This window comes from Stigmatopora argus, chromosome 13 (assembly GCF_051989625.1).
Source record: "Stigmatopora argus isolate UIUO_Sarg chromosome 13, RoL_Sarg_1.0, whole genome shotgun sequence".
Lineage (NCBI taxonomy): Eukaryota > Metazoa > Chordata > Actinopteri > Syngnathiformes > Syngnathidae > Stigmatopora > Stigmatopora argus.
Window position 1 is genome coordinate 9,353,893 of NC_135399.1, and position 18,992 is coordinate 9,372,884.

Below are 18,992 nucleotides of genomic sequence, written 5' to 3' on the forward strand. Positions count from 1 at the left end.
TTGTTATTCATAAAACATTTTTAATAAGGTGCTGGAGTTCTCCTTTCTGGAGCATTTGGGATATTTACATAGCGGAGTTCCACGCCAAATGACAAAAGACAAACAACATTCAAAGAGAAAAAACAATTGCATTCCTATGCCTTGTGCAAGCAAACAAAAATTCATTGAGTCCTTTAAAAATCCTTTTGTTTACTCCCCTTCTATTCTTCTTGAGCTCTTTGATGCGACACAGAAAAAGTCCCATTGAGTCGCCTCGTTTTGGCCGCAACGCACCAGAAAAAAAATGGCATCGTCTGCTTAAAACCACAACAAACGTGACGCAAATCGCCTTTAAGACCCCGGAAGGAGAACTGGATGTATGAAAAAAGTATTAAAAACTCAATTCAAAACACTCAAAATAAGCATTCGCTAGGTTTTCCCTTTTTTGCTGAGGTCACACAATAAAAATGTCCCGACAAATGCACGCCAACACAAACTTGTTGGCTTAAAATCCCCCCCACCCCAAAAAAAGTGACGCGTTAGCTTTTGGAAAGTCCATTAAATCAAACGGGCAAAAGTTCCTGGCACTTAAGTTAAAACATGATAAACCCGCTCTCTCCTAAATAATAATTAAGTTAAAAATGTAACTAAAAAGCGTCCGGTATGGCCGCTGTCTTGCCTTTAGTCGTGGGAGGAGGGTCCGAACAAAACGGCCGGCCAGAAAATGACGCTTCGTGTGGAGAGAAAAGGATTTTTCAAAAAGAAACCTTTTCGCCGCCCTTCGTCAGACGGAAACAAAGACGTCCAAGTAGAGGCGGTCGTAGGATTCACGGAAGAAGAGGATGAGCACCAGACTGAAAACGCATGACCCCGTCAGACACCAGTTGAGCCACGACAACTCTGCAGACAGAAACACACAGCTGCCATTGACGGCGGTGGACGTCCCATTCATTTTGACTGGGAACGATTGACTATTGACAACAATAAGATCCTATTAAAACGAGTCTTTTCACCATCAATTCAATCAAGTCATACAATTTTAGTAGTGAATATTTTAAAAAAAAAAAGAATGTAATTGGTAAAGTTATGTTTGGGTATTTTGTATATTCTATTTCAGGGGTGTCAGACTCGGGTTGATTCGCGGGCCGCGTTAACGTCAACTTGATTTCATGTGGGCCGGACCGTTTTAGATATAATATTTAGATTTTTTTTTATAAATGGATTAAAAACCCTGAATATTCAGTTTTTGGATAGATCTAAAACTATGTTTATTTTAGCTTTTTTATATATTTTTTTAGATTTTACAAAATGATTTTTGAAATAAAAACACAGAAAAAATTAATTAAAAATTACAATTATTGATTTAAAAGGGGGGAAAATCAGGAAATTTAATATACCTCTATACTCTTCATTTTAATTTGATCCTAAAACATGATCTACTACTATTCCCATTTTGACATTGATTCGTTCATGTAAGTTCACGTCAAAATGTACCGTATTTTCTGCACTATAAGGCGCAACACCAAGACTTTTTTTCCATCGTGTTGATGTATAACACAATTGACATACTACCACCACTACCATCTACTACTATTACCCCATCCTATAATCTGGTGCGCTTTATAAATGAAAGAAATGTTAAGATTCTATTCATTGATGGTGCACCTTATAATGCAGAAAATACGGCATTTGGATTTTCGTGGGGAGTATTTATTTTATTTTTATTTTGATCTTTTGATGTATTTATTCTAACATTTCTTTTCTTTAACATTCATATGCCTATTTAAAATCCATTGTATCTATTCTATTTCATTTTCACTTATTTGAATCAAATAAATTGAAATCATTACAAGTTTAACTGTAGGAGGATATATCGTCATCAATAAATAGATCCGAATAAAAAATGTCAATGTCACATTTAAATACTAATGTATTTATGCGTTTAAATATTTAATTTTGACGCTCCTGCTCCACCATAGCCCAATCTCCATCGGTATTTTCTAATAAAAGGGCTCAATTTCTCTGACAATAAAGTCGTTAAAATAGCTTAGATGAGAACGAGAATTTAACAAGGCAAACCAAATCGCATTTTTTAAAAATGCTGTTTACCTGTACAGTAGAAGGAGAGGAAAAACAGCAGCAGTCCGGTAAAGAGGTTCCCCAGAAAAGTGACCACGCCGCACGTGATGCCTTCAGGGACCGGGTACACCGTCTCGATGAAGAGCTCAAAGAAGATGGGCACGCTGCTGTTGATGAAGATGCCCACCAGGATGCAGGAGGTGTACAAGATAGCTGCCGCAAACAAACACTCAATGACCACGGCCGGCGTCAACTCGCCAATCTGCCAAATAACGGCCCTGAATTGTACCTGCGTTGGAGGGCAGGTGCGTGAGCCTGCTGAGGCAGGTGAGCGTAAACCAGGTGGAGGCCAAGGAGGCGCCGGCGAGCATTAGCACCAGGATTAGCTTCAGCATTCCTCGGATGGAGTCGGCGAACCTGCAAAGTTTCAACTTACAACTCTGGCTTGCTTTCAAATGCGTATCGCTTGGCTGAGAGGATCACAAGCGCGTATCAATACCCCAAAATCCCTCCAATCTATAAGCGGCTTACGGTCAACTGGTGGAAGCCGACCCAGTTTTGAGCCGGAGCGCGTCGCTTAAACGACACATTGCGCACGAAAACGTTTCATTTGTTGCTAAATATAAAAAGCAGCGTTCCGGTGGCTTACCTGGCCATGGCCACCCCGAAAACGCAACCGCCCACCGTGGACCAAAAGCCGATCCAACCTGCGTCCACCTGCGAGGAATGCAAAATGATGTCATTTCACAGTCTTTGTATACGATTGGGGACATATTTCAAACAATGGGCAATTATCTACGTCTCGTCGCGGTCTGAAACAATATATGGATTTGAGGAAATGCATCCTGAGAGACTGAAAGCGAGGACGCCAAACTGTAATTACATTGGCCCCGGGCAGCATGGCATGCAAACCAATATTCTGTTGGAGCCATCCACGTGGGATCGTTGGCAGCCAGGCTCTCTCGGATCGAAAGAGTAGGATTGCCGTCAATGGAACTAAAACAGGATGATTCAAGCCACGTAATGAAAATGGAAGAAATTTCACATAGCTAAGTGAAAACTCTCCTTAGGAGATGATTTTAGGACTCAAAACGACCCTAAAATGTCATGTTAAAAGCAAAAAAGATGGTGATATCTGTATTTTTAGGCGTCTACTCAAGATAGATGTGTCCACAATGTTTTTTGTAGAATTGGTATAGAGCAGGGGTGTCAGACTCGGGTTGGTTCGCGGGCCGTGTTAACGTCAACTCGATTTCATGTGGGCCGGACCATTTTAGGTAAACTTAGACTTTTTATAAATGGATTAAAAGCCCTGCATATTCAGTTTTTCATAGATCTAAAACAATTTTTATTTTAGCTTTTTTTTATATTTTTAGATTTTACAAAATGATTTTTGAACTAAAAACACAGGAAAAAATGATTTAAAAAATTACAATTATTGATTTAAAAAGGGGGAAAATCAGGACATTTAATATACATCTATACTCTTCATTTTAATTTGATCTTAAAACAGAAAGTCGGCACTCATGATTTAGTTTCCCGGGCCACACAAAATTATGCGGCGGGCCAGATTTGGCCCCCGGCCCGCCACTTTCACACGTGGTATAGAGGGTTTGAACTTTCAGTTAAATTTACCAACAAAAAAAGATCCTGAAATGACCACTTTAAAAATAATAATAGTAATGGCAAGCTTCTTGAGTCTTTTGAACATGGTTTAGCAGACTTTTTTGTGGGTCTACACAAAGAGCAGAATTTTTGATGAAATCCAGCAAATCCAATCAAATAGCAAAAATAAGAAATAAGTGATTGCCAGACAATGGCAGTCAGGTGCTAAATTTTCAACTATAAATTTCCTGAATCGTCAAAACAATTCCACAAAGCCCAATTCAAACAACAATAGGAGGCTTGTTGTGTTTTGTTTTTTGAGAAGAAAAATGATATGTTGCGGAGAGAAAGCAATTTAAATTTTGTCTTTTTTGGGGGAGTATTAATGAGTTTTTCTGCAGCTCTCTTTGGAGAACCGCTGAAAGTAGCCATTTTAGCTCAAGAGTAAGACTATTTGTCTTCTTAATCACTTGTGTTTTTGTACTTCCACTCCAGTATTTTGCTCCTTAAAAGTGGCTTCGGGCACTTCCGACTAACACAACGAACACTTCAGCAATTTTTTTGCGTTTTACGGCGCCAGGAGAGCCTGACCGGCTTTTTTTATTTATTTGTTTACCCTTCGAAGAGCACTGACAGGGAGTGGAGTGCCCGTCCGTCCCTGGTTTCCGGCACCCTGTGACATTGTCTACTTGAAAATGTTTCTTCAAGCATCAATTTCATCGTCGCTTCTCAGAACGAGGCTCTCAGACTACTCCCCGTCGAGGCGGAGTTCATTTTGAATATGCTAGCCTCGAGAGCCTCGGCCATGTAATTACCTCGACGAGCCGCGGCAAACGCGTCCCCGTCCAACAGCTCGTACTCGAACAGTTTTAACGGCGACGGCGCCCTTCCGGAAATGTTTTCACTCGTTATTTCTGCCGTCGGAAGGAGGAGAGGTCGGCCAAACGGATCGGACGTCTGTCCTCGCCGTTGGCGGCAAATTGGAAGGAAGCGGGTACGCGGGAGAGGAGCCGCGCTCGTCTCGGAAATTGTTCTCCGAGGGGACGGCGAGATGGAGAAGGGGCGACCGAACATTGTGACAAAAAGCCTGAGGCGAGGAGCGATGGGGAGTTATTTTTTTTTCATTAAAACTCAAATGTGGGAGGATGTCGCGAGGTGTTAGACGACTGTGAAAGTCTACATGCGTACGTTTTGGGAGAAAAGCCTGACATTTTAAATGCGCATGAAAAATAGATTCGAGACAGTGGTAATATGATGGTGCGTTTTTGGAGATTAAAAAAATACAATTAAGATGTATTTTGGAGTGTGGAGATGTAGTCTAATGAGAATTTGGGCGCATGGTTTTATTATCAAATTGTACAAAAAAAGAAAAAAGTTGTGTTAGTGGGAGGTGAAACCAATATAATAATAATATTTAAAGTTGGACTTTAAGGTTAAAGTGTGATATGAGATTTTTTCTGGGGGAAAAAAATATTTTACATGCAATAAGAAATATAAAATATACAAAATTAAATTGATAGTGTATAATACAACTTAAAATAGAATAAAATTTAAATAAATAAAATATAAATTAAAAAAAAATGAAGTTGAAAACATTTTAATTAGATTTTTGGGGGATAGTCAAAGTAAAATTATGGGAAAATAAAGAACCCTAATGATAAAGATTCCCAAATAGTTAAAATGTTCTAATATTAAATACAAATTATAATTATTAAATTAAATAAAAATAAATTATTTTTAACCTCTTAAGACCCAGACTCTTTGCAAGGCATGCATTTTAATTTTCTCTTTGATATTTAGGCTAATTAGGACCTGATGAGTGTAAAAACAAAAAAATATCTTTTTACATGATGTAGTTTCTGAGAAAAATTATGTCCACACATGTGGACGCCAGGTCCTAGGAGGTTAAGGTTAAAGTTGTAAAACTGAGGCTGCAAAAGTACTCAGAAATAAAGCAAAACGTGATGGAAAAATAAAAGTATGTGCAAACAAATGACAAAAAAAAATAAAACAAAGCCGCAATTTTTGAAGGGCAAATGACCATGTTAGTATCGAGCACCATTTTGGGCACCCAATCAAACGTGGAGAATACTGTGCGCTTGCTTACCTGGCTAACTTTAGCAGGCGTTAGGATCATGTCAAGGACGCCCGCCCAGCCGGAGATCGCTCCAATGGGCACCGCGTAGGCCAGCGCGAGCATCAGGAAGCGGTGGTTACTGCGGGAAATTGAAAAATCAGCATCATTTCAAAAAACGCTTGGCAAAGTGCCGAGCTGGCCATTCTGCATCAACATCACAGGCTCGCTATTAACGTCCCATTGTATTCCAAAACGAAAGGACAAATGAGGGGACTCGCTGACTTCAAATACGCAAAAAAAACAACCAAAATTTTTGGGTGGGTGTACTTTTGATAGAAATGTTGACCACATTTTAGGGACTGATTTTTTTAAATGAAACCCACCAAATCCCTCCAAAAGGCAAAAATTCAATTATAAATGGCAGACTTCCTGTTTCTTTTCGAGCATGGCTTCTGGAGACATTTTTGTGGGTCTACGCGTGATAGATGTTTTAACCAAATTTCAGATTCCTAAGTCAAATGTTTCAATAAAACTCAAGTTTCATGCAAATTGCCAAAATGTGCTCAATTTCAAACCAAAATGAAAGACTTCTGAGCCATGGTTTCTTGACTTTTTAGGAGTCTACTCAAGATAGACATGTCACCCAAAATGCAGATTTAAAAGTAAAACTGGCTTCCGATGCTGAATTTCCGGGAAATCCACTGATTCTTGGTTCCAGTTTTATCCAACTCTACAATGTCTTTTCTTGTGTCTGTATCCGTTTTTGCTACTGCAACCAAGATGGCGGCGCTCAAGTGGCAGCCGGTAGCGGTAGCTCCGTCCGCTCTTGCTCGTTTTGTGTTTTTGCTGCTTTTCTGTCTTAATGATTTGATTTGGTGATTCTTAATGATCCCATTTACTTTGATTTGCTTTGTACTTCGTCTTTTTTATTGCATTTTGGTATATTTAGTTTTTTTTACCTAGGTCTACAATGTCTTGTGTCTGGTCTGTCTTGCTACTGCAATCAAGAATGAAATAAATTCTAACCTAACCTAACGAATCTCTAAAAATAGCCAAAACTACACTGAGTTCAAACCCAAATGTTGGCCAACCCTTGTCTTTCCAGCCACACCTTCTTCAGACTTTTCTGTGGGTGTACACATGATAGACAACAACTAAATTTTAGATTCCAAAGTCAAACTGTATGTTAGCGTGTCAGCCGCTGTGCAACTCGGCGTTAATAACCCTTTGCCTGTCAAACACATCTGTAGCGTCTTAACTACACGGCTGAACTATCCGGCTGGGGAGGGGAGGGCGTAAAGTTATGGTTTGATTTTAATCAAAGACGCAAACAGCCCACAGCTACGGGATTGATGAGACCACCGGCGTCTACGTCCCCGCCCCCCGCTGTAATCACTTTAGCTTTGAACCTTGTCACGGTGATGTATTGATCTCGTCGGGTCCGTCAAGGACGAACGCCACTTAGCTGATGACGCGTACGACTCCACCAGAAGGAAACGCTGTTTCTTACTGTTTGTGTACAGACCATTTCTATTTTTTTTATCTTTAACTCATCGACTACTTGGGGTGTGCATTGCCTCATATGTAGCGATACGATTCGTATTACGATTCGATTCCGATTAATCCCGATATTACACTTTCATTTTTGTAGTTGGGGAAAAAAAAGAATAAAAATGGACATAAATGTAGATTTAAATCCACTTATTTTTTTAAACCTCATTCAGTACTAAAGTAAACAAATTATGTTTGAACAATATATGGCCTTCATTGTATTATTTTCAGTTTTTAGTGCAATTTAGATTTTGACCAAACCTGCTTAAATGCAGGATTCTAAATATGAATAAAAATATCTAAAAAGGATGTATGGTAGTTATTTTTTTAAATGGCAGGTCAAAACATTAGCTTTAGCATTCCAAGTACACCAACCAACACAGGGCCACAAGACAAAAATAACTTAAAGTGAGGAAGAAAATTTATTTTTTGGGGGATTGAAGTCCACTTATTGAATAAACCTAGTATTTAGTAAAATTTTATATGAGACTAGAGCTGGGAAAGAGCACCCTCATACCTCTAACCACAATTACTGCATGACGGCTGAGTGCTGCTCACTAGTGGCCACAAGTGGAAGTGATGTTTCCAACAAAAACAGGTGTCGATCAATTAATTCAGAGGAATTTTGAAGCGATACAAAAAACCTGCAATGCAGTATCGCGACATATCGCAGAATGGATTTTTTTTCCAAACACCTTTAACTACCATTAGATTGACGTCCAATCCGCTGTGACTTTACGCAGGAGTATTTTCACACCGGAATTCAGACTGGAAGGCTTAACGCTCCCTCACTGAGATAAAAAGCTGCCTGCAAGGCCGTTTATCGCCAGAGGCCGAGCCGGATGGCCTGGATAACTTGGCCTATCTTTCTGCAAAAGATGATCACTTGGAAGTTGGTCCAAAGACCCCCTGAGCCCACGGCCCCTACGGTGAAGGTATTTCATCACAGGCCGCTTTGATGCGTAGCCGGAAGCTCGGGCAATGTTCTTTCTCGTGAAATGGCCTCGGCGGAAATCCAGCCCTTGAAACTTTATTCGAGACGATACGTTTCATCCGTGACAAAATAAATTTAACAAAAAAAAATGGACTGACATATGACCCATATTGAAGGCTACCATAAAACCATAATTAATCTAGAGGGGGAGATATCGGTTTCTTTCATTTAAAGCAAGGCAGATGGTGAGGGGCTCGGTTAGCGATTCGTTCAACTAAATTCAACAAGTGCAAGGCGACGTTACGTACTACTCTTCGTTCATTCATTATCCAGACTACTCATGAGTCACGGGGGTGCTGGAGCCTATCCAAGCTGACAACTGAAGAAGGCAGGCTAGACCTTGAAATGCCAGCCAATCAAAGCCAAGAAATTCAATTTCTACTAAAGAAGAGGCTCGAACTACCATGTTACACATTCTAGGAAAAACAAAAAAAATGTGGGACGTACATTTAAAAAAAAAATGGCAACAACAAAAGGGAGTTTTGATGTTAAACTGAAATTATGAAGTGTTTACCTGAGCAATTTGCAGATGCTGCTTCTGTAGCTCAGCCTCTGGCTGGCGGCGGCCACGCTGGGCGGTAGCGGCGGACGCGAGGGGAAGTAGAAGAGGACGGCCACAAACAGTGCAGCAATAACCGACAGCTCTGGAGAAAGAGATGTGTCACTGTTAAACTTAATTAAAGTGCTGGCAGGGTGCTACAGAAATTTTTCGTTATGATGGCGCTAGGCGTCCAATCCATTTCAATATTCATCGTCAATGGCGCTAAACGATAAGCATTAGCAGTCAGGCCTCTTAGTTGAAATGAATTGGATGCCTATCGTTGTCAATGGCAGGAAATTTGGAGACTCATTTGTTTACAAGGGTGTTGCGCGAAAATATTCTGTCATTTTTTGTTGAATCATGCCAAAAATAACATTTTCATTTAGCTTTTTGTAATTTACTGTTAGTTTTTTTCCTATTGAGTTTATTGGATTTCTGGGTCATTTCATGTTCATCTTGGGATATACTACAGATAAATTCCTCCGGATTTTGGGTCACTGAACAGGAAGTGACGGAATAGGACGTGACTCAAAATAAACTGAAGATGACCTGTAAATTCCCTAAAATGAATAGGAAGTTATTTGAAAAAGTTTCAAAAATTAGTAAGACTGAATGCGAATGCTCTGCTTTCAGAACCACGGACAGCGCTAAACGCCTAATCCATTCAACGTGGATTAGACGCCTAGCGTGAGAATGAGAAAACAAATACTTTTCTTGTGAAAAATATTGCTAGCAACCCGTTGGTTGGAAAACAAAGTATCGCCATTTCGAGGTATTGTTTTTGTTGTTGTTTGTTTTGAATGCGTCTTGAGCCTCAGAATTAACAACAAACATCAGGCTTTATCTTTCCACAGCGCCACCTGCTTCTCATTTTCTAAATCATTTAAGCATGACACACCTACAAATTGACTTCTTTTCCCAGCTGGCTACTTGAGAAGATGGCAGATTGCTTTTTATTTGGGGATTGTTTTTGTCCCCCTGACGCCATCGATCCGGGGCAGAACGTACCCGCATACATGACCATCTGGATCTTCTCTCGGATGACGGCGTCCAGCGCGGGCGCCGGTGCCATCGCCCACATGCGGTGTCCCGCCGCCTGCGTGCCGTTGGGGGCGGGCACCAGTAGGGGTCCCGCTACGAAGGCGGCGGCCCCGCCCAGGTAGGAAAAGAGCGAGGCCACGGCGGTGGCGGTGGCCCTCTGGTCTGGGGCGAACCACGTGGTGGACAGGAAGGGGCCGGCGCTCATGATGGTGGGGCCGGCTAAACCGTTGAGGAGCTGACCTCCGTGGATCAACCTGCCAAGAAAAATACCAAATACATCTTGAATTGAATTTAATGCTTTTATTGTCATTATTTTGTGTACTTGTTAGGAGCGAATTAATTAAATATTTATTTCTACATCTGATTGATGAGTCAATGAATCGACTGCTACTTTGACAGATCTTTTAGAGATTTGTTGACCTTAAATTTGAGAGAAAAATAAATAAATAACAGCCTTATAATAGTGATTTTCACAGGCTGTAGGCTGTCAAGTTGCCATTGTTGTTGTTCTTGTGGACACGAAGTTTGAAGTCCTAATCCGTCATTTGTCAGCGATCTTCTTGAAACTTGCTGTTAATCTAGCAAGAGGCAGTATTCATCAATTTTACATGCCTGATTTTTAATTTTCTGTATCAGGGCTGATTAATTAATTATTGACAGATATATTGTGTCAGTATTGCTCTCCTTTTACATTTTTTATCAATTAATAAGAGTGTGAAATGTTAATTTCTTTTTCATTCATCCTCTCATATATTGATTTTTTTTTAAATAGGGAAAAACAGTAAACACATTTTGAACAATTTGATTTGTATTTTACATTGAGTTCACATTTTTCTTTTTAAATAAGATGGGACATAAATATACTCTTATTTTTAATTGTGGGTTTTATAATTTGAAAAAAGAAATGCAAAAATAATGTTATGTTACAGTAAACATTCTCTTATTTTGTATTTTGAAAAATGGGGGGAAAAACAAGTATTCTCTATTTTTAATTTTTCTTTGCAACAAAAAAAATTGCCAAAAGACTATGCAAGGTCAAACGGGTGAAAACCTCTCACTGTGGCAGCAACAAATAGTCACTGTGCTTTTGATTCTGTTAGAGTGACACCTATTGGGGAATATTGTATATGCACATGAACGAGTTTGATCCAATATAACATTTTCTTTGCTTCATGTAATCTTTAAAGCAACTAGAGGGCTTTGATGCTTTGAATTACAAAGGCATCTAATGTACAAATTCCATTCTTAAGTTCTCAACGCCTGAAAATATTGTACTTTTGGAGACAAATATACAAATTTGGTATCTGATTTTTGGATTAGTACTAACATATCTAAGTATTTTTTTTTAAAACCTACAAAACTGCAGCCGCCGACGAATAAAGAGAAAAAAATTACAACGACTATAATAAGTCGCATCTGCGTGTAAGCCGCACTGGCCAAAAAAAATACACAATAGGGAGGAATACGTAAATATATATAAGCCACACTGGATTACAAATATAACATTTTTGTGAGGGCAATTTTTGTTTTAACCAGAAACCAAAAACAAACATACATTAAAATAACAATAGTAAAATGGAGAACAACAGGCTAAATAGGCATCTGATAACAGTTTTTCAGATAACTAAAGCATATTACTAATAAAAAAAACAGATACACAGACAAATAGACAAATCATACCAATATTCCACTTTTGTTAATGATCATGCCTTTTTTACCCATTTTGGAGCACCGCAAACGTATCAATTCTGTGCCGGCAGATGATCGTCCCGATCCGATTCATCCATTAACACCTGCGACCTCTTTCAATTAGCGCGCAAATGAACCGCGGCAGCATTTTGGCAAATTATCTGGCCATCCGTGGCCACGAGCTATCTTGTCCTCGCATGCCGAGGTCAATCCCATCATGCATTGGGACGTCGAAGGGCGGAACCGCGACCGCTTTGACCTTGAGGCGACGAGCTTGGCCGACAGGTAGGCGGGGCATACGGTTTAAATGAGTAGGACCGAAGAGGAGCTTAAGAAAAGGACAAGTTATCTTACCAGCGACGGATAACAGGGTCGGCGAGGGGGACGCTCCTTAACACGGCCCCCAGCAGCATTAGGAAAGCCGACAGTAGGAGCGACGGCCGGAGACCTACGCGAAGACACACAGGAACGTCAACACAATACAATTTCTAGGTGGGATGGCCGCGCCCCAAGGGAGCAGTTCTTGAATTTTTTTCATAGAAGTCAAAATAAATGTTGTTTAGCGTTTTATCTGTTTATCTTTTCTCTATTTTGAAAAAATGACCGTATCGGCCGCATTGTCTTGCGTCATGGCGTCATGACGTTATGGCGATGTCAACTTGCAGTTTCTTGCGTCATGGCGTCATGACGTTATGGCGATGTCAACTTACAGTTTCTTGAGTCATGGCGTCATGACGTTATGGCGATGTCAACTTGCAGTTTCTTGCGTCATGGCGTCATGACGTTATGGCGATGTCAACTTGCAGTTTCGTGCATGTCGACTTTTTATGCGCATACAAGCCGTACCCTCGGTTCAGTCATGTTTTTGTCCGACAAAAGCGGCTTATATGCGAGTAAATACAATATTTTTTTAACAGCTGCCTTTCCACAATTTATTGGTATTGAATAAGTATCGCCAATATACTTGCATGAATTTTACTCAACAGCGGCTCAGAAAACAAGGAAGGAATAGCAAGAGTGGGTGAAAGCGGGAAAAGCAGCGGCACCCGGAATTTTTTGGAACATTTTTTTCCATTAGTCATATTAATAAAGGGAAGTTGAGAGAGTTTCCTTAAATGGCCATTGAAAAAAATCGGTTCTGGACCCGAATGAGAATAAATACAGAAAGAGGAATTTGAAGGTTGAGAAAGTCACATGCTGAGCATACGTTAGTGACCCGAGTGACCAAGTGCTCACAATGCAAGAATCTAGTGTGCATGTGATGAATGCACATACTTCCCTAGTTATTATTACGCGATAATTTTGATCGTCGATGAGTCATTTCGCGTTGCGTTCACAAATTTGGGATATATATAAAAAAAAAAGGCAGCACCACCGCAACCCTCGTGAGGTTAAGCGTCTCAGAAAAAAAATGAATGACTCAAATGTTCATCACAAGTCGACCTAGAAAAGGTCTTACGCAAATGCACAGGATGTCATCTATTTCATTTATACTAGCGACAAAGGTGACGTTGTATCATAAATCATATTTAGTTTTCTTTGTCCGTTATGAAGAGGCCTGGCCATAAAGCACAAAACTCAGAAACAAGGTCAAAGCCACCCAGCAGGGATTCATAGGTGTCCCTTTGATTTTGTTTTGTTGGCCTGTTGAACTAAAATGACTCAAAAAAAAGACCCCCCGAGACCCGTGTGGCGCAAGGGGCACTTAATAGCATTCTGACAAAACACTCACATATTTGAAGGTCAACTAAGGAGAGGAGGAAACAAGTAGAGAGTCCTCATCTCAATATATTAATTGGTTTAACATTTAACCATGATTTCAGATTTTGAGCATTGTTTGGAACATGTATTTTTCTAATAGGTTTTGCCACAAACAATTGTGTATTTTGTCAAATTTGTTCATGTTGATTTTATGTTCTTTTATTGTGATATTCCTTATTCATTTTGTAACTCTGTTTAAAGCAATAGTTTTATAATTATCCTAATATTTGTTCCGGAGGGTACAACGTATAATTTCTTGTGTATTTTGGTTAAAAAAAACTTTGGCCGCTGATATTTTGGTATAGTTAAAAAATATGTTTTAAATACTTTAAAATATTTTGAGTTTGATATGTTCATATCATTCATTTTTTTCTAAACTCAGTTTAATGCAATACTTGTATAATTATCCTAATATTTATTTCAGAGTATCCAGTGTAAAATTTCTTGCGCATTTTGGTAAACAAACTTTGCCGTCTGATTTGTTGGTATAGTAAAAAATATAGATCTTGTTGTGAATAGTATTTGATATTTTGGGATGTTTTTGTGTTTTTTGTTTGAATGATTACCTTTTTTTAAACATATGTTTCATTCCTGTATTTATTTATTTTTTAACAACCTTTTCTCTATGCCATTCTTATCATAAACAACATTATATCACAGTGAGAGCATGTGTGTGTCATTCTGAAGACAACTGCAAACTTTGTAGAGTTTAATAAGGTTTACAACTCCATTAACCCAATTTGACATTGGCCAAGTCCACTAGCAGTAAAGTTGAGAAGTGACTTTACGAGTAAGGCCAGTTTGTTGGGTGTCGTCTTATTGTCTTATTTCACTGGTTGGAAGACGGGTTATGCCATATTTTTTTTAATCAGTCACACACCAATAACAGCCAGGATAAAGTGCTAAAAACTTGATCATTGTGTCACTGCCACTTATTTATTGCAACCATCTTTTTAAAATGTGATGTGTCCTGACAACCAGACGTAGTCAGATAATGGATGAATGGACATAATGTCTAATTGTTTGAGAGTATAATCATTGCTGGTCAGACATAGGGGAGGAATGTCAATGGTTTTTTTAATACATAGGATTGGCCTTAAACTTGGAAAAAATATCTAATGAAACTTGTGTGGTTCATAAATTACAGGGAAAAAAGTATTCATTGATTATAGCTCAATACAAATATATTGATACTACCTTTAGTAGTTGAAAGAGTTTAGCATTAAAATACCAATTACTGAACCTTGGAAGTTTTTTGTTTGTTTTCGCTCAGTGATTTCATCCAGGCTGTATTTTACTTAGTATTATATAAATCAGTGTTGGGATCCTCATCAATATGATTTCCAAAATATGAAAATCTGAAGAAAAAAAGTTTGGTATCACGATTTACTGCGTAGTATTGCTTTTCAGAACAATAGATCAATATTTTGGGGAAGATTCTTTATTGTCATTTGACAGTGTAAATGTTTGTGGTTTGAAACTAAATGACACAGTATGTTATGATTGAATATCGCGATAAATCAGATGAACTAGTATGTATCTTAGTTGATCAAATATTTCTTAGTTTTAATATTTCCAAGAGAATGTGCATGTCAGGCTTAATTAAAATTGATTGCAAGGCTTTGGGGCTGCATTTTTTTCCAAGTATGGGTGCCGATATTGATTTTGAACGGGCGATAGCGTCCTCGTGGAAAGGAAATAGTAGTTGATTAATGTCTTTTGTGCTCTAACAATACTTGCTTATCTTGTGACAAATCGATACATGATAGGATAAACTCGATCGATTAAGTTATTATCCTATTTTGACAAATTTACTCACCTTTTTTATCCATCAACCACATGAATAGCAGCCAGGGAACGAAGCCCACCGGACCCCACAGGACCAACACCGCGATGTCAGACTTGGTGAAACCGAATGCGTGGACTGCAGAATTCTGGATGGGCCCCCAGAAGTTCCACACCATACCTTGCATGAGGGCCAACAGGGAGAAGAGGCTGAGGACCAGCCATCTTCGGCCGTACACTCGGCTCCTGGCGGGCGGCGGTGCTCTCGTCGCCACGGCGTGGCGGGGCCCCGCGAGAAGCGGCTCTCTTTCGCCCTCGGTGCTCGAAACGGCACCCATTAATAGATCGTTGTAGATCAATTCCGCCTTTTGGGTTAGCGGCCGGTGTCGTAGAATGTTCCAAACGATGGCGATCAGTCGATGGCACAAACAAAAACAGCACTGGTGACGGACCTCGACTGTGCATGCGCGTGGAATCTGGTTTCCGGAGTGGAAACTGGGACTCATCAGTCGCCATTTTAGCTCACTTTGGAGGTATGGACAGAGGCAGCGACGGTCCGTGATCGGAGCCAAAATGGTGGATTTGCACAGGCCGAAGACGTCCAAAGCCAATTGAAAACGAAAACGTCACTGTCATGTGAGCTTTGTTTACTTCCGCCCACAATTTGGCTGCACGTGTTGAGAACAGTGTGTTCCCTATTTTTTCCCCAAACGCGTATCTAGTTAGCTAGATGATAAGATTCTGAGGAAAAAATCGACGCCTAGTTACCACTATTACAAATTTGATATAATATTTAAAACTTACCTATAGATCCCCTGGAGATTTTAATGCTAACTTGGTAACCTGATTTTTATTTGGACATCTGCTCTAATGTAATTTGAGATGGGGCACAGAGTCAAATAGCAAGATCAAGCTTCAGTACTCAATAATAACAATTGGATTGATATAGGACATTTTAAATAACACAAAACAACAACAATATCTGCTTCATGAATTGAGAGGGGAAAGACACAACACAAAGAAAGAAGACAAGAACAAGACCTGGTAACTATCATGTTTGAGCCCCTCCCCCCAAAACCCTGACTTAAACCCCACTGACCACCTTGTGCATAAAGGCTATGGCAGCTTCTACCACCCACTCCCCGGCCTTCAGTGCGGAAGAGGCCCAAAGGATTGTGGGTCGTCTGCAGCAGCCCGCTGTCTTCCTGAAGATGACGCACGGCTGGCCTGTCCTGAGCTGGACCACCGAGAACTTGCGTGAACATCTCGGAGACCGGAACATTCGATTCCGGCTGGGGCGAAGGGGGGAAACTAATGGTTAGAATATTTTATTAATAAGAGAGCAGAAATAGTGACCTTGACAATTTTGTCCGGTTGTTTCCACAGAGCCTCAGTTTGAAACTCAGTGCCACTATGTGGAAGCTACCATGCAACAGTTCCTCAGGTGGGCGAAAAGTGAGGCAGGAGAGGACGTGGGTTCTTTCTGCGACTACCCACGCTCTCATTTTTGGGCCTACGCCGATTACAAGTACATCGCCAGGATTTTTGCACACCAGCCAGATATGTTTGAGGTACACAAATTTCTTTGGTAACCATCTTTCAAGAAGAGTGGTCAATCAGTGAACATATATATTTTTTTAAAAATGCATTCAATGAACTCATTCACTGCTGGCCTAGTGAAAGCGGTAAATTGATATATTTAAAAAAAAAACACTGATTGAAGGCAATAGATGTCCAATCCATTTAAAGTGAATTATATTTTCTTTTTTAACTGTTAAAAATGGATTAGGCATCTATTGCTATCAAAGGCAGCCAAGGAGTTAAGATGACATTAGCTTTATTATATACATAGATGCTATTCTTGGGCTAGTGCCGAGACCTGTTAGTCCTAAATTAATCAAACACTCTTGGCTAAGATAAGTCAAGGTAAAGTGGATACCATTTTCTATCCAGACAGACATTGAATCCTCCTTGCACTCAAAACTCTAAACGAAAGAGTCAAAACATTTCATGAATACCAATGAGCATGTGACCCAGGGTATAGATACAGTTAATTATTTCAGGAATGATTCCTATATACCGGTGTTCTATAGTAAAGTCATAATTGAAAAAGCTGCAGGCGTCGTCGAGGCGTCAAGGAAAAATAATCCTACTTTTTCTCACTCAATCTCTCTTTTTGACACTTTCAATTAAAACCTGTCGCTTCTCCTTGCAGATAAAGACATCAAAGTGTGGTCACCCACACTCGTGGCAACATTTTATTTGGGAGATTAATTTTTATGGCGTAGAACGAGTAAATGACATCCCGTTGAGGTGTGCCTGCGGCTGACATTGACCAGTCTGCTGTTAAGTGTCAACTGCTTTTGTACGTGCTAATAGCGTGTCTGCGTCTGTCTGTCTGTGTACGTGACAGGAGGTGAAATGGGAGGCGTTCGGGTTCGAGGGCCGCAACGGAAAAGACAGCACTCTGTGGATCGGCACAGAGGGCGCCAACACGCCGTGCCATATGGACTCTTACGGATGCAACCTAGTTCTGCAGGTAGAAGGACGGTACGTTCGCCTCAAAGCCTTATCTAAGAGTTTTGCAATCTTCCAACAATATGTATTTTTTACCAAAATAGTTTGCTTCATTTGCCTCTACCGTATTACTGTCTTTTTGTATTTTTTATCTCTCAACCTTGTGTGTATGTATTTTTGGGGGAAACGGGTACTTTTTTTAAAGCAGATATTTGTACTACAAGCACTAAAATTTGGCCACAAAAGTGCAATATATCATTAATTTTTATATTCTTCTATTTTTGTAATTTCCCAGCTAATAGTTGCTGCAATTCATACTTGTGTAGACATCCATACTGCATATGCAAAGACTGAAAAATCACAAAACATACATACAAACGACAAATATACACAATAAAGAAATAAAATAATACATAAAATACGTATACAAATACACAATGAAATTAGCATAAGCCACTAAAATCACAAAGTACAGACTGGCACATCACGCATAAACATGAAGCCCCTCCCATTTCAAATGGATTTTGACACCTATCACCGTCAAAGGCAGCCAATGGGTTATAAACAAGACATAATATTACACAGTAATACACTAAATATAGTGCACAAGAAATGGCCAAACTTAAAATGCAGTTTCCTTACCTTTGGCTTGGTGCGTATGCCCAGGAAACGCTGGCACTTGTTCCCACCGGAAGACACGTCCAAGCTGTACCCAAGCAGGATCCCATACGAGGAGTCCAGCGTCTTTAGCCGCGTCAACGTGTCACATCCGGACCTGGACAAGTTTCCGTCTTTCCGGCATGCTAGCGCCCACGTCGTCACGCTGCTGCCGGGACAGGTATGTCGTCCATTTAGGTTAATGTTGCTCGCATCAGAACTTGTAGTATTGTAGCCAGGTTAACATGAATTGAAATGCTAAAATACAAAACACACTAATCTAAACAATATGTACACTCAAACTAAACACTGGTACCGGTCTATCCGAGAAATAAATATTAACATGTCCAATCCCGCCCTCCTACTTCAAATTAGAACATTTTTTGTAATAATAATAAATACTGACATTATGCTTGGGCCTTTTTTTTGGGATGTCGTGGACGTCGTCCACGCACCATTACTATACTTTAGACCTCCTACAAACAAAACAAATGTTCCCAAAATACTCACATATTAAAATGTCTTAGCATACATACACTTACAAATAAACACACCCAAAGACCAAATATACACAAAACTATATTAGCACAGACTAATGTGTATACATAGAACTCTAAATGCAAAACGTATTGAACAATTACACACACCCAAACACTAACTCCCTAAGCAAACAAAATATGCACACAAACAAAACAACAAAAACACCTCACACAGAA

At 39.7% G+C, this 18,992-nt stretch overlaps 2 protein-coding genes across 2 annotated transcripts in view; one reads left to right on the forward strand and one right to left on the reverse strand.

Annotated features, from left to right (window-relative positions):
* slc49a4 (solute carrier family 49 member 4) lies at positions 1 to 15,667 on the reverse strand. The gene is made up of 9 exons (XM_077616452.1): positions 15,137 to 15,667; positions 11,911 to 12,004; positions 9,835 to 10,121; positions 8,800 to 8,929; positions 5,771 to 5,879; positions 2,708 to 2,775; positions 2,348 to 2,475; positions 2,089 to 2,271; positions 1 to 879 (listed from the first exon to the last, which is right to left on the reverse strand). Exons 1-9 carry the CDS (start codon positions 15,606 to 15,608, stop codon positions 764 to 766), a joined length of 1,587 nt encoding a protein of 528 aa, XP_077472578.1. The 5' UTR covers positions 15,609 to 15,667; the 3' UTR covers positions 1 to 763.
* hspbap1 (hspb associated protein 1) overlaps positions 15,559 to 18,992 on the forward strand; it is a 4,999-nt gene continuing 1,565 nt past the window's right edge. Inside the window, exons 1-5 of the mRNA XM_077616453.1 lie at positions 15,559 to 16,146; positions 16,218 to 16,419; positions 16,489 to 16,673; positions 17,516 to 17,652; positions 18,286 to 18,457. Coding sequence (XP_077472579.1) covers positions 16,221 to 16,419; positions 16,489 to 16,673; positions 17,516 to 17,652; positions 18,286 to 18,457 — 693 coding nt within the window. The 5' untranslated portion in view covers positions 15,559 to 16,146; positions 16,218 to 16,220. The remainder of the gene's footprint in view (positions 16,147 to 16,217; positions 16,420 to 16,488; positions 16,674 to 17,515; positions 17,653 to 18,285; positions 18,458 to 18,992) is intronic.

Bases quoted from the DNA above. Each gene is read 5' to 3' on its own strand.
- slc49a4 (XM_077616452.1), bottom strand. From the start codon at position 15,608: ATGAGTCCCAGTTTCCACTCCGGAAACCAGATTCCACGCGCATGCACA. The intron at 2,272-2,347 runs GTACAATTCAGG...TGTTTGCGGCAG, and splicing joins GCACCTGCCCTCCAACGCAG to CTATCTTGTACACCTCCTGC. The intron at 880-2,088 runs GTAAACAGCATT...TTCTGTCTGCAG, and splicing joins CCTCTCCTTCTACTGTACAG to AGTTGTCGTGGCTCAACTGG.